The 16,148-nt window shown below is 34.8% G+C and overlaps 1 protein-coding gene across 3 annotated transcripts in view; it reads left to right on the top strand.

Annotated features, from left to right (window-relative positions):
* Window positions 1–16,148, top strand: part of DCN (decorin) — a 37,370-nt gene that overhangs the window by 8,489 nt on the left and 12,733 nt on the right. For all 3 annotated transcript variants that reach the window (XM_050750077.1, XM_050750078.1, XM_050750076.1), the window contains exons 3-4: window positions 9,850–9,962; window positions 15,691–15,904. In XM_050750077.1, the coding sequence (XP_050606034.1) occupies window positions 9,850–9,962; window positions 15,691–15,904 (327 nt within the window). The remainder of the gene's footprint in view (window positions 1–9,849; window positions 9,963–15,690; window positions 15,905–16,148) is intronic.

The raw sequence follows: 16,148 nt of genomic DNA, 5'->3' as shown, positions 1-16,148 counted from the left end.
TATAGTAACTGGTACATTTCACTTACCATTTCAGGCAAAGTTGGCTAAGAACATGAGGCTGTTTCTGGTATTTCCTTTCATTTTTATTTATCTTTGAGAATAATAGGTATAGGCCATATACTTAATAGAGACTGTCAATGACTTATACTTATTATTCTCAATTCAAATTATATCATATTATACTAATTGAAAATAAGCCATACACTTATTAGAGACTTATTAAGAGTCTTTAATAAGTATATGGGTTGTCAAGCTAGAGACAAAATAGTACCATCTCTCTCCACCTCTCTAAAGAGGACCACATCATCTCCAAGTGTAAACAGACAAGAATAAAAAAAATGTGCATTTACTAAGCAATTCAATGTTCTCCAAACCAATATTCCTTTGAACAAAATGAGTTTGTTTGATTTGAGAACAATGAAGGATTTGACTATTTTATAATCATAAATGATTCACACCCCCACACACTTAGCCCTCTAGAAATGGTGCCAGAAGATGAAACACATTTAATTTTGCCATATGGAAGCATTACAAATAACTACTGGTTTCTAATAATGTACGTTATAATGCAAATAATGTTTTAATTTTTAAAAAACTCAGAAAAAGTACAACTTTTTAAATTATATAGTTGCTTCTTATTCATACTCATTTTTCTTGAACTAGTGAAAAATTTTGTCAGAGGTTACCACTTGGGATGTATTGTACTACAGCTTCTCGCTTGGCTGAGGAAACTGGTTTTCCAGAAGCAGACCTTATACAAGAGATAAATGAACCATTACACTTCTGCCATGAAATCAACCCAGAAAAATAAATTAGGACAGTTTTGTAGAGGGGCAGACAGATGCTCAGTTGCCTTTATCATTTATGTCTGGCTCTGCAGCAGCAGGGGTGTGGGGTGTTCCTCATTCAGGGTTTCTAATGCACCAAAAGGGTGTTTCCAAAACATGATATGGGAAGGAGGCTGTGCACAGAGTATGCCCACTGGATTGCCTAAATTGACATTGGGTAGGAGTGGAGTATGCTTCAGATGAAGCAAGAGTAATGCTCAATGTGACCCAAAGTCTCCTGAATCAAGGGGTTAAAAGATGGAGAGGAGGAAGAGAGGGAGTCAAGAAGGCCAAAGGAAGCGTCTGTCTCCTTAACCTGACTGACAACTAACATAGCCCTGGTTTCCTTCTCAGTCCCCAGGAGGGAGAGAGAGGCAGCTGTGTGGGATCAAGGCATTTTGTGAGACTGCAGCTGTGATTCATTTTCCTTTGGAAGAACATCCCTAGCTCCAGGGGATATGGTGGGAATTGGTTAGCTAAAATATCAATTCCCTGGGTAAAAGAGGAAAACTATGAGACCTCTAATCTTAATTTTTCTCCTTCAAAAGAGTGGAAAAAGATTACATAGTTCCTCAGAAATAAAAAAAAAAAAATGAGTTTGCAATTCAGTCTTAATAAAAAGAGAAAGCCTTTAGCATATATACTGTAACACTCAAGACCCAGTTACTCTTGACTTAGTCTGTGGACTGCTTTAACTTTTGTAGCTTGCCTACTTCTGCCTTTTTACTGTAATCTACATTTGCTTTGATTATTCTATACTAATCAATTATATATACGTATCTATGATTATACAATATCTTTTAATTATCTTTTTATATATCTATTTTATTGTTTTCTTCACTAGAAAAGAAGTATTGCAATAATTTATCTTTGTACAACCTCTACACAATAAATTGCCTTATACTTTCTAGACTCTTTAAATATCAATCAATGATTGATGAATGAATACACGAACATATGCGTGGCTTGGTTCTTGAATTAATGCTTGGATGAATATTCTACAATATTCCTCACTCTAGCAAGCTGCAAAGAGAAGGGAACATGTCTGATTGAGAAACAGAAGTGATTTCTTAGTGCATCCTTGCTCCTTCCCTTTAAGGATAACTGTAAAACCAGGAAGCTTAGAAATTCCTTGAGTTTGACTAGAAAGAGAATAGAATTAAAGAGAAGAATTGTTTATGTCTGAAGCCTGGTCTAACTGATAATACAGTCAGATTGCCATTTTTAAGATGGAAAGAGGGAAACATGTCTGCCTTGAGCAGAAAAGTTTTTTTTGCTGGGGCTGGAGCTTCTAAATATTATTTTGGTCATTTGCCCAAAAACTGAAGTACACCACCAATGTCCCAATTATGAAGTTGAATGCAGAATTATAAAAAAAATTGTTGAAAGTCAGTAAAAACAAATTTTAGAATTTGGACTCCTGCCACATGGCAAAAAAAGCATGATGTTTTAAGACGACCTGGCCTTTGTCCAACATGATGTTTACCAGATCGCTGACATTTGCTAACAGAACAATGCTATTCATCACTGGGACAACCAAAAGAAGGGAAGAAAAAAAAAAAGAAGAAGTCTATTTCTTACTAGTCTTTATTCAGAAATGATTTTTTGGTAATGTCTTAAGTAGTATCTTATTTGCTTTAATAAATAACTAGATTTTAAAGAAGACAAAACTCCTTATAAAAAACTGGGAGAGCAAATATCTAATCCAGGCTACCTTGAAAATAGGGTGTTTTAATGGAAAATTTAGAATTATGTTAAATAAAGGCTGCTCAATGAAAAATAAATGTAGGAAACCACTATGCTCCTGTTGCTACAGCTGAATGAATTTTACCCCAAAACATAGTGGCTTAAAAATAATTTAATTTGTTCATGACTTGAGGTATGGAAAATTTGGCAAGGGCTCTGAAGGGCTGTTCTCACTTGGGGTCACTCTTGCACTTGTAGTCAAATGTTATCCGAGATTATAGTCATAAGAAGGCTAGCCTGGGCTGGACACCTGAGACAGTTCACTGTCATAACTGACAGTTGCTGCCACTATCGCCCACAAGCTTGACTGTTCTATCCTCTGGATTGCCTCAGGCGGCTTCTCTTTTTTTCTATGGCCCCTGGCTGTCCCAGAGCAAGCGTCCCAGAAGAAGTGGGTAGCAGCTATACAATCTTTTCTGACCTTGTCTCAAATGTCATGGTGTTTCAGTCTATTGATTCCTAGAGGCATCAAAAGATCATCCTACATTCAAAGGGAAAAGAGAGGAATTAGATGCTACCTTCTAATGGTAATGGGACAAATGCTTATTGTAGAAGAGGATGTAGGATAAAAAATTTAATGTATGGCATCTTTGGAAAATGTAATCATCTGCATATATACTTAGATTTATATATATTTCTAATGAGAAGTTTGAGCATAGTTATATATTATGTAGAGAAAGCTCACAGATATTACATGTCCCCCATGAAGGTCATTATTTAATAATTACAAACTACATTAAGATGTTAAATAATTATAACTAAATTAATTTATAAATTAACTTCATAGTTACTTAATTCTTCTACTTAAGATTGTAAGAAAAGTATTAAGTCATATCCTGATTACTTTGTTTTCATTATGGAACATTTTTTGGACGTAAATTGAACCTGGCTAAATGATACATATAATTTAAAATGCCAACATTTTACTTTCTATATTATTTTCTGAATAACCATAAAATTCATCACTATCAATAGGAATTATTTAGTTAAAAATCACATACAATTAATACAATCAGATATGCTTAAAGGCAGAATTTAAATTTATTTAAAAGTTTAAAAAATTAAGGTAGGATAACTGTTTCATAGAATACTATTGGTTTTTATATTTTTTGAAGATTAGGTTTACTTCAAATAAGCATTTTTCATCATCAAAAATAATCTTTAGTCCTAGTGTATTTCTACCACAATTTACTTCAGGCTTGGTGTTTTCAGATGAGGAAATGGAGCCTGAGGAATGCTAACTTAGAGATTCTGGTCATCTCTCCTTAATAGCCGAGTTGATTTTAACCCAAGCCATTCTGACTCTAATGATGTACAAACAAAGAGTAATATTTTACAGATTTGCAAGAGTGTAGCATTTGCCACCATTAAAATAGGGTTAAATTGACAAGGAGCAGTTTTTGAGGGGTCTAATTATTCAGTGGGGATCGGATCATGTGCTTCCTAAACTGAAGGCTTATCCAAAGGCAGAGATAGGACGACAAGCACCCCAAAGGCCCTGAACTTCATGGGAACAATGATGAATGCAGGAAATAACTGTAAAGAAAAAAACATTTGAGGACCAAGATCTTTAGATGAACACCTCGTGTTTGACATACCTGAAAAACAGATTTCAGTCTCTAGGATGATATGCATGGTGATTGTACAGAAAAAAAGGAGTTACAGATGAATAATCAGAAAGATTATTCAGAAAGATAATGAGAGCAACACCCTCTATTTTGCTTATTATAATAATCATAGGTAGCAATACTTGAGACGCTGCTATGCACTATGGTAGGAGATTATTTTGTAGCATAGCTTATTGAATTTTCACAAAAATTCTGTGAAAGACTTAAGAAAACTGAGGACAGAGGGTTTAACGAATATGTCTTCTAATTTTTTTTTTTTTTTTTTTTTTTTTTGAGACAGTGTCTCTCTGTGTCGCCTAGGCTGGAGAGCAGTGGCACGTTCTTGGCTCACTGCAAGCTCCGCCTCCCAGGTTCACACCATTCTCCTGCCTCAGCCTCCCTGGTAGCTGGGACTACAGGCGCCCACCACCACGCCCGGCTAATTTTGTTGTATTTTCAGTAGAGACAGGGTTTCACCATGTTAGCCAGGATGGTCTCGATCTCCTGACCTCGTAATCCGCCCGTCTCAGCCTCCCAAAGTGCTGGGATTACAGGCGTGAGCCACCATGCCCGACCTCAATATGTCTTCTAATCTTAAAGATCAAGAAGAGGAACCAGAATTGAAATTCACATAACAGTCTTATAAAAAATTGTTATTATAGGAGCATGTTTAAATATGAAAATTCTACAGAATAAAATGACCCCATTGTGTACCCACAACAGAGCTTCAATCAATGTCAACTAATGCCACTATTTTTCTATCTCCACCCACTTCCATATCATTTTAAAGCAAATTCCAGATATATGATTTTATCTATCAATACACGTCAGTATGTTTCTCTGAAAAATAAAGCTCTCAAATAAAATAGCTATATTTTATAGTTTATTTATATGAATCAGGATCCAGATGAAGTACATACATTGCTTTTTAAAAAATAGCTTTTTAAAATTTTGTTTTTGTTTTTGAGACAGGATCTCACTCTGTTGCCTAGGCTGGAGTGCGTGGTACGATCACAGCTCACTGTAGCCTCAACCTCTCCTCCCTCCCGAGCAGCTGGGACTACAGGCTTGTGCCACCATGCCCAGCTAATTTTTTGTAAAGATGGGGTCTTGCCATGTTGCCCAGGCTGGTGTTGAACTCAGAGGCTCAAGCAATCCACTTGCCTGAGCTTCCCAAATTTCTAGAATTAGAGGCAAGAGACACAGCACCCAGCTGAAACGTCTCTTAACTCTCCTTTAAACTACAGACTCACAATTTCTTCATTTTCTTTTGGAATTTAGAGGATTAATCAGATTCGGGATTAATTGTTTTTGACAATACAAACCTATGAATGGGGATTTGATTCTTCATTTAGAAGCTTCTAATTGATCCTTTCCCAGGAGAAATATATGCCATGTAGAGGAACTCTTACTGCTGGAGTAGTCACCCTGTAAGACAGAAAAATCAGTCTTCTTTAGATATTTATGTGACAAAAGGTGCTTCACAAATATGGCAAAGACACTGAAGAAAGTGAGAGCAATTTTCAGGTGCAGATAATGGGAATGACATATTTGACAGTAAGTAGCATTCATTTATAAAATGTTCCTGGCCAACTGAGAATCGGGAAAAAATATGTAATCATTATAACCAGTTGTATCCTAATACTTCTGAGGAAAAATAAAAATTCCTATGATAGCAGGTTATAGGGAGATGGTTACAACAGAACACGGCAGAAATGATCTCAAAGCCATACTCATAAACTTTTCATCATGGGACAGCAAGGCAGATAGACTTGAAAATTAATTAATCAGAAAGGCTCTTCCTGTTTTCAAAGCAGCCAGAGCAAATTGCTGATGTGAAACAATAATTAGTCCTCCTTACCAGGAAAAAATTAAATAAATACACTAACAAAACAAACAAAGACCCTGAAATACAGGACAGTATAGTTTAAACTTATAAATCTATAGCCTATAAGAAGTTCAGCGGTGCAAGATTACTGTTATACAGGGGTAGTCAGGATGAATATTACAGAGGTGAGGAGATAACGGATGTGCTTCAAGGCATTGTTAGAATGGAAATAGAAATAAATGAATAAGTGGAGTTTACATAAAATATGCATTGTATGAACAAAAATGAGTAGCTAGGAATGAGTATAATATGCTCAAGGAATAGCTGTAGATCAACATTAGAAAATATGCACAATGATCAATTGCATGAATAAATGGCAAACCACGGCCAGGCACGGAGGCTCACACCTGTAATCCCAGCACTTTGGGAGGCCGAGGCTGTCAGATCATGAGGTCAGGAGATCAAGACTATCCTGGCTAACACGGTGAAACCCCATCTCTACTAAAAATACAAAAAATTAGCCAGGCGTTGGTGGCACACGCCTGTAGTCCCAGCTATTCGGGAGAATCTCTTGAATCCAGGATGTGGAGGTTTCAGTGAGCTGAGATGACACCACTGCATTCTAGTCTGAGCGACAGAGCAAGACACTGTCTCACAACAATAACAACAACAAAAACAAACAAACAAACAAAAAACAAAAAACAAAAAACCCCACATACTTCTGGAGTGAGGACTCAGACTATCCTGGTTCTTGGTCTACTTTAGCCATGAGGCACCTTCGATAAGCTATTTAATTTATTTGGGTTTCTGTTTCTTTACCTATGAAATCAGAAGATTAGACTGGCTTGAAATTCTCTGATTTCTGGGATAAGTAAACTTTTTTGAATGTTGAACATGCTAATTTCTCATTAAGGTCAATACCAAACCTAACAAAAGAAGAGCCTGCCATCTGCTATCATAATCATTTTTTAAAGAATGTGTATTTAAAAGTAGAAATGGAAGTGAAGGCAGGAACTGGTCTCAGATGGTCTCAGAAATTGTGTGTGTGTGTGTGTGTGTGTGTGTGTGTGTGTGTGTGTGTGTGTGTGTGTTGAGTGTCTGTGTGTGTGTGAGATAATTTAAACTAACCACACTGCTCTTATTGATTTTTTTTAAATTTTGATATAGATTGCTAAAAACTTCATCACAGAGTCTGCCTAATCAGCATTTGGGAACCATAGACTAGCTGATATTTAAGGGCCCTTCCCTTTATGACATTCAGAGAACTCATAATAACTAGGGTAAATTCTCCATTATAGTCTGCCTCTTGTCTTTGAGCAAGCTAGTTAACACTCCAATGCGTTATCTACCCCTTACAGGTACAGCATATTACGGGGTCTGATGTCAGAACAATTATTTCAGGGGATACAGATAGGTATGCCAGAAAAAAAAGTCATGCTGGAAGCCAGGAGAGTTGTCATCTAATCCACATTTTGTCATTCCTAACTAGATAAATTTGTTCATGTTATGAAACTTCTTAAAAGAATTGTCTGAAAGTATGAGATTACCATACTGCCTTACCTCTCTCATCGGGTTGTTGTAAGGTAAATAATAACATATTTTCATTTTAAAAAATAAACTCTAAAACTAAATTATTAATAAAAAAATACCAATATGTGAAATCCCCCAAATAAACATAAATTTACTAATTCAGAGCAGGTTGTGGAACTATGATTTTAATCATTGAAATGGCTTTCCAAGAACTAAAATACAAGAATTAGAATCCTGAGGATGGTATTCCTTTTTTCTGAATCTCTAGAAATAAGATGTATATAAATTACCTTAAGTAGCTCCTATTGTTACAAAATTTTAGGATGACAATGTAATCAAAAGTGTCAGCCACCAGGGACATCATTCTTTCCCTACACATTTGAAATTTTATCTGCAGTTTCGCATTGACAAAATGTTGAGAGTCACTAGAATTTAAGTTCACCCGTGAATAAAAGTAAGCATAAGTGGAAATTAGGACTTCAATGAAGGTGCCCAAGAAGGAATGATAAAATGTAGTAACTACCTTCCAAATGAAAAGAAGTTTGTCTTTTCTGGGTTGGAGAACACTAATTATCAAAGATTTGGCAGAAGTCTACTATTCCTAATTGCATGAAATTAGCAAATTGACATTTCTGAAAATGGCAGTGATTACAACTGTACAGTGTCATTAAACAACCTCCTACAAGGTAACTGTTCTCGTATTTTACTGTTCATCACTGAAAACACTTAACTCTTGTTATTTTGATGGGAACTCTGTCTATAAAAGTTATACATTGATGTAACATATATACATAAGCTCAGAATTACCTGCATTTTGATACTTAAATTTATGAAGATAGGTGGTCACTGAATTAAGAACACGATTCTACCCGCAACCCCAACTATCGATGAAGTAGTGATATTGTAAAGAAAAAATTACTTAGAAAAGACTCACAAATTGGTAGCTTCAGGTATGTTTTCTGTAATTTTCATGGAAGAAATGAAGACAGTCAAAATATGGCTACCATGGTGGTTTACAAGTATGTTTACATAAAACTCAAAATTGAAAAGTGATTTTTTCAACATAGCAGTTATTATACCCTGTTGTAATTTTATTTTACTTGAAAATGGTAAACTGAATTATATTTTTATGAAGTCATGGGCAATATCTGCTTTGGTCTTGCTATATTCCCAGGATCTAATAAATTTAGGCTGCCCAGGAGGTATTCAATAAAGGCTTGTTGAATTGATGAAAAAATAACCTTCAGTACTTCCAGTTTCAGATATGACGGAGAGATTGCTTCTACCAAAGGTTAAAAAATATTTCTGATTTATGTCATGCAGTCTTAAAATACAGAAATGATCACATTAATTTGAGTTAATAGAACATCAAATTTTTACACTTAATGTCCTACTTCAATATGAAACAATGGAAAAATGAAAAGCAAACGGCCTTTTAAAATATTTTTCTCCGTTATGATTCTCAATGATTTATTCAAAATAATTGCCTTTTGTATAACTCTGGTTCATCCTTATATGACTAGCTGAATGACTATTAAAATATTTCTTAATACCATGGACCATTTGATTATTCAATGAATTTACATTTGCAACCTAAAAACAATAATTCAGTCAGTTAGACCAAAATCTAAAGTCCAAAAGTAATGCTTCATAAAATTAATGTAAGATATGTCATACTACCAAATTTATTTCATTCTAAGTAGCCATATATCTATTGGTCATAAAATATTAACTGAAATTAACATTATTTTGGCATTCTAATGAAAACTAAAAGAACCATTATCCCAAAATGTTGGATAAATTTTCAAGATCCTGCCACAAGTTGATTATACATTTATATAATTTTAACTGTAGATCTGTGACAGGGTTAGGTTTATCAAAAAGATCTTTATTACTGATGATTTGGCTACAGTAATTATTGACACGTTATTTATGTAAAAATGTATTGATTTACAAATCACTTATGCTGACTACTTATTAAAATAACTACTTTTCAGTACAACAAGAAAGAGGTAAAATATATAGATTTGAGCCACACCCTAATGAAACACAAATGTTCCCCTAATGCAGAGGAGTAATTCCGTGAGGAAAATATCATGTTGAGTTTATTATTAAATACAAAAAGTCATTTGACTTGATTGCAAAAGATAAAGCAAAAATTTTACCCTACAATAAATGCAATTCTTAGAAGAAGAATTGTTGTTGTTAATATGATCATCACAACATTAATTTTTTGGTAAATGTATACTGTGTGATTCTGTAGCCATGTGTCCCTTCAACTCACCACACACTCCTATTACTCTTATGCCAGGTCTGGACAAAGTGCCAAAGGATCTTCCCCCTGACACAACTCTGCTAGACCTGCAAAACAACAAAATAACTGAAATCAAAGATGGAGACTTTAAGAACCTGAAGAGCCTTCACGTAAGAACTATTTATTTTTGAATCACAATAAGATTGGACTCAAGGTATTTTTCAAAGCACCACCTAGATAAGGCCAAGAGTACTATGCACCAACAAAGAAGCACATTAGTGTTTATTAACCTCACATTTTTAGCAGTGGTAGGGAAGCAAAGCATCATATTCATTAACCACTAACAATTTACCCAGCCTTTTATACATATACCCCATATATCTTAGGTATTTTATTCATAAAAATACTTTAGATCTTAATTCTCTCTCACGTTTTCAGGAATAAAAATTGTCTTTCAAATTAAATTGTATTTTAATAGTGGAACAAAACACAAAATGGATTGATCCTAGTATTATTTTATTTCTTTGTTTCTTTTGTCTGTTTACATGCATTTTCTAAGAGAGGTATGAATCATGTTCTAAAATCTCAAAGATTGGAATCAAGTGAAAAAAAGATAATTATTCATATTTTATTTAGTAAAATATAATTCTGTCTTCATATGTATGTTTCTTGCTTTATAGTTAGGATTATGCATGCTGTGTCCTTATCTGTATGTTTATTTTAGTTTTCTCTTACCTCTCTACCCTATCATAATATTCAGTCTATCAGTCAGGATTTCATTAGAAAAGAGAAGCCACTCACGAAGGGGTTTCATGGAAGGGATGTTATTGAAACCTCTATTTGCAAAGGGGCGTGGGAACCCAACAAGGCACTGTGAGGCACCCAGTCCCACAAAGATCTAGAAGAATTTGAGGGTCTCAGAGCCATGGGAGAGGTGGGGAGCTATAGTTTCACTTCTTAATTTCCTGCCTGTGTCCCCTATGATTGAATCTACTTCGGATGGAAAGACAACGGCATTTGATTAATGCATTCCCCAGAGGTCAGCTTCCCAGGACATGAGGAAGGGCCAAAAAGTGCAAAGAATGAATATAGTGGTAGTTGGGAGAGGATATACTATACAAGGGAAATGACCAACCCAATAAAATAGAGATAAGCCTTGCTAAGACAACCTTCTGTAAGAGTAAATGCATCGTTTATTCACATCGAACACCAGAATCACTATAAAATGCATTTTCTTACCGAGCTCTCTATCTGTAGGATGAGTGTGACATGGTCTTCCCTCAAAACATGAGGGCACATGAAATATAACTAAACCAGACCTCAATGTCCAAAATAGATACTCTAGAAATCTCACCGTGTCTACTTCCATTCTGGTAGACCACTCTAAAGTACTGAGTCTGGTTCTTGGCATTTTAAGAAATGCATTAAAGAACATCTAGAGAAGGACGACCATGGAGGTAAAGAATCTAGAAATTAGGTCTCACAGGCACAGTGGATGGAGAGGTGGATGTCTAAACTGAGTGTGGAGGGTCACTAATGGCACATTTGAAGGGCCATGTTGAACAAAAATGATTGTATTTACTTGCTTCAACTGCCAGATGACAGAATCGTCCTAGTGAGCAGAAATTTTAGAGAAGCAGATTTTTATTCAACATTAAAAATAAAATTTAAAGAATCAGAATTTTCAGAAAATAGAGAGACTTACCTAATGATTTTTTACCTGCCTGTGAAGATTAGAGTTCACAGCTTCATATAATGAATGTCATAGGAATACATTCTTAATGTTGGGAACATAGACATACCAAACTGTAATTTCATATCTAGTTATTTATTTTAGTCATTACAGAAGATAATTGAGGAGGATATATCATGAGAATAGGCACTACTTAGTAAAGTATAAATATAAATCATCTGATATACATAAGCATAAAAAATATAGATACAAGGGAAATAACATAATATAAAATAGAATAAACTTGTCATAATTATTACAGTTAGTATAATGAAGATACCATTTAGTACAAACTTTCCAACAACCAAGATGGGAAAAGCAGTTAACATTTAGCCATTAGAAGAAAATATACCAGATTTTTTTAAAGGAAGAAAATTTTTTGTTTCTAAAATTTTAAGACTCTACAAGGAATCATTTAAAAAATGCAGAAAGGCTGGGCACAGTGGCTCACACCTGTAATCCCAGCACTTTGGGAGGCCAAGGTGGGCGGATCACAAGGTCAAGAGATCAAGACCATTCTGGCCAACTTGGTGAAACCCCGTCTCCACTAAAAATAAAAAATTAGCTGGGCATGGTGGCGCACTCTTGTATTCCAAGCTACTCGGGAGTCCGAGGCAGGAGAATCACTTGAATCCGGGAGGCGGAGGTTGCAGTGAGTCGAGATCGCGCCACTGCACTCCAGCCTGGACGACAGAGTGAGACTTCATCTCAGAAAAAAAAAAAAAAAAAAATTGATAGATAAAACAGTGCCATGATCAATTTATTGATGTGTCCAACAATATAAGCACAATATGATATAAGTAGTGAGTGTTAAAGACATAAAGTAAAAGGAAAAATTAGGCATCATTATTTATCCAATTACCAGACACAGTTTTGAGAGAATATGCGAGGAAGGAATGTTAGATGATCAGCAGAAGTTTGAAAGGCAAAGAGAAAAGGACTTTCTGTACAAGAAGAAAGCAAAGGCAGAAGAAAATAAGCAGATAAATAAAAATACAAGTTGGCTAGAGTGAAAGAAACAGCTGAAACAATGGAGGAAAAGGACAAACTGGAGGTTGCAACCTTTGGGTCTCTCCGCCGATTAGAAACTTATTCACTAATTCCCTGCCTTCACCTTAAGGTTTCACTGGGAATGAGCTGATGGTGAAACCAGCAAAGTTTGTCAATGACTGTTTAAGCTACTGTTGACATAAGTTTAAAAAGGAGGCCATAAAAAATGAATATTACTAAATTTAGATTACTAAAATATTTTTAAAACTTTTATTTGCGTAAGTTTGCCGTTTAGCTACTTTTTTAAAGGATGAAACATTCTTACTCTCATCTCAACTTCCTGTACATTTAAGTATAATCTGAATATTTAAAAAAACCCCTTTATATCCTTAAATAAGTGACATCTAGTGTCCGTGACATTCTTATTAAATCTGGCATTTGTAATAATGTGTTCTTTCTTTTCCCAAGTCTCCTTCTATGTTTTTAAGCAGCCATCATCTTGACAATCTCTTTCTTTCTACTTCAAAGTATACATCAGATGAATAAAGAGAGTTCATTAGAGCCTTCAACCATTCAGAGGATGTTAAACAGCTATTTTTCTCTTACTCTTTCATTCACGATCCTTTCTGTCCTTGTTATTTTGCAAATAAACATCATAATTTCAGCTAGCAAAGCCACACTTAAGGAAGGAGAGAAATGAAAATTTAGCAAGGATTAAAATAGAAAGAATTTAACAGAATCATGTTCCCTGTATGTGCTTCATTATGAGTGGTACATGTTGCATAAGAGTAATTTTATACCTATATATAGTAGGAAAAGCTACATAATTGTTCTATAAAATGATGGAAAATTAAGTGTGGCAACGCCAACATTTACTATATTTTCTTTGAATTGAAGCTTAATAAGTTGAGTAAGGAACTTTTCTTAATTAAAAATCAACAGAAATTGTCAAAGACTGAGCAAAAGCAAACACTTGTTTAGCAGTTACTATATATACTAGGCACTGTTCTTAGTACCTTATATACATTAACTTATTTAATTCTTATAACTATTCTTATGAGGTAGTCACACTTGATATGTCCTTTAAATGGGCACAGAAAGGTTAAGTTACTTGCTCATAGTCACAGGCCAAGTAAGACTCAGAGCTTGAGATTCTAAACTCAGAATTCTGGCTTGAGTATGTGCACTAATAATCACCTATAAATATAACAGTCACCAAAAAAGACCTTAGAACAATATTTGGTACAGTGTAATCCCTACATAAATGACTTTGGAGAAAAAAAAAAATGATATTAAAAGTCAGATTTTAAAAACATTTAACATAATACAGATTTTTCAGATCATGTTTAATACATTTAATTACATCACACTTTCAAAATTTTCCTCCATGGATAAGAATTGAATATCTCCTTTGCGATTTTCATTAGGCATCCACAATTTTGAATGTCTTGTAATGATATATGTCACCTCACTCCACTCAGCTTGCACTGGCTTTTCCCTGATTTGTGTTTATTAATGTCAACTGTTTTATGACCTTAACTCCCACAGGTTTTTGAACTTTTGGTTATTAATTGCAACGTGTTAGGATTTTGTATCAATCAACCAGTGTATCTTTCAGCATTAGTTAAAAGATTATATTACTTAATAAGAATGTTTAATTCATTGAGTAATGTGGACTATATGAGGAGATACATACATTAATTAATCAGCTATTACCTTTAGAAAACATTCTTGCATTTCTGAGACTAAAAATACTCGCTTTCCTGTTACAGGTCCCCTTCTGCCCCTCCACATTCTGATATATGTAAAACATATGCTACAATTGAAAATGTAAATTTCGACCTTAATAAGTTATTTTAAGTTCCTCATAATTAGTTAACAAAGTGGCTTGAATCATAAGTGGTTTTCTTAGACATACAGATAATTGAAAAAGAATAAAATAGTCCAAAAATAGGCCTAACAATTGTTATAAGCATAGTAACAATAAATTAGAGGTAATTTCTTATATAAGGAGAACTCAGAAATAAAAATAAATAATTACCCAAAATATTAACTTATTTGTCATATAAAATCTTTACACATAAAAAAGGCAAAAAAAAAAAAAAAAATCAGGAGAAAAATATGTTAAGGCTCTCTGTGTCATATTGACCATATCTTTATTCTCTAAATCAATTATTAAAATATATTAAAATTTAATAAACGAGAAGTATTTCTGATCAAGCAATCTCCTCTCTCCAAAAAATACAATAAATGGTAGGAAAATAAAAAAAATAGCTTAACGTTTTTAAAGGACAAGGAAATAGAAAAGCAATGAACTACAGCATGATATTATTTTGGTCATACTCTTAAGAAAGATAATATCAAATATTGCAAGGCTGCAGAAGAAGTTTAGTTCCTTGCATTGCTGATGATAGCATAAATTGGTATCATCCTTTTGTTGCGGAATCCGTGATCACAATCAATGAAGATGGACTTTTAGATTTAAAACCTGACTGCGGGATGGATGTCTGTGGCATTGATTATTTTCAGGTATCTTGGGTCATTTCAATTGTTAGGAGTATTTATTATTTAAAAATTACATACATATATACATGTACATATACATACGTACATGTCTGTGTGTGTAGGGTGCATGTATGCTTATGGACATATTATACATCTTATTACATTTCCCTCCTCTTCATTCCTGATTTTCAGGTCCTGATATTATACTTTTTTTTTTTTTTTGAGATAGTCTCTCCCCGTCACCAAGGCTGGAGGGCAGTGGTGCGATCTCGGCTCATTGCAACCTCTGCCTCCCAGGCTCAAGCGATCCTCCTGTCTCAGCCTCCCAAGTAGCTGAGACTACAGGCACACACCACCACGCCCAGCTAATTTTTGTATTTTTGGTACAGATGGGGTTTTGCCATGCTGGCCAGGCTTGTCTCGAACTCCTGGCCTCAAGTGATCCGTCCACCTTGGCCTCCCAAAGTGCTGGGATTACAGGTGTGAGCCACCACATCTGGCCTATACACTTCTTAAGTAAAGAACTAATACTTACTTAATTTTTTCTCCGATTTCTTGCAATTTTTTAGATTTCTCTGCTATCCCTAATGAATGGAATGAACAAACATGCACTCATTTTACATGTATGTGGAAGGTTTTGGATCTAAGATGTTTTTCTTCACTATCTACAGGCATTGATTCTTGTCAACAATAAAATTAGCAAAATTAGCCCTGGAGCATTTACACCTTTGGTGAAGTTGGAACGACTTTATCTGTCCAAGAATCAGCTGAAGGAATTGCCAGAAAAAATGCCCAAAACTCTTCAGGAGCTGCGTGCCCATGAGAATGAGATCACCAAAGTGCGAAAAACTACTTTCAATGGACTGAACCAGATGATTGTCATAGGTACAGACATTTTTATAACTTTAAGACCAAAACTCACGTTTTACTTTAAGAGATTTCAACTGGGTTTTAGGTGCAGTAAGGTAAATCAGCTATGACCTACACGCCTGGAGCCTATGTGATTTTTAAGAGCAGGGACAAGAGAAATTGGGATTTTGAATCTGGACCTTACAGTGATGCTTTTATATCTGTCCTTGAGTATCTGAGAATACGGAGAAAACTCTAGGGCTGAAGTTACCCTACCACA

The sequence above is a fragment of the Macaca thibetana genome, chromosome 11 (genome assembly GCF_024542745.1).
Source record: "Macaca thibetana thibetana isolate TM-01 chromosome 11, ASM2454274v1, whole genome shotgun sequence".
Lineage (NCBI taxonomy): Eukaryota > Metazoa > Chordata > Mammalia > Primates > Cercopithecidae > Macaca > Macaca thibetana.
This window is presented reverse-complemented; position numbering and strand designations above follow the sequence as displayed.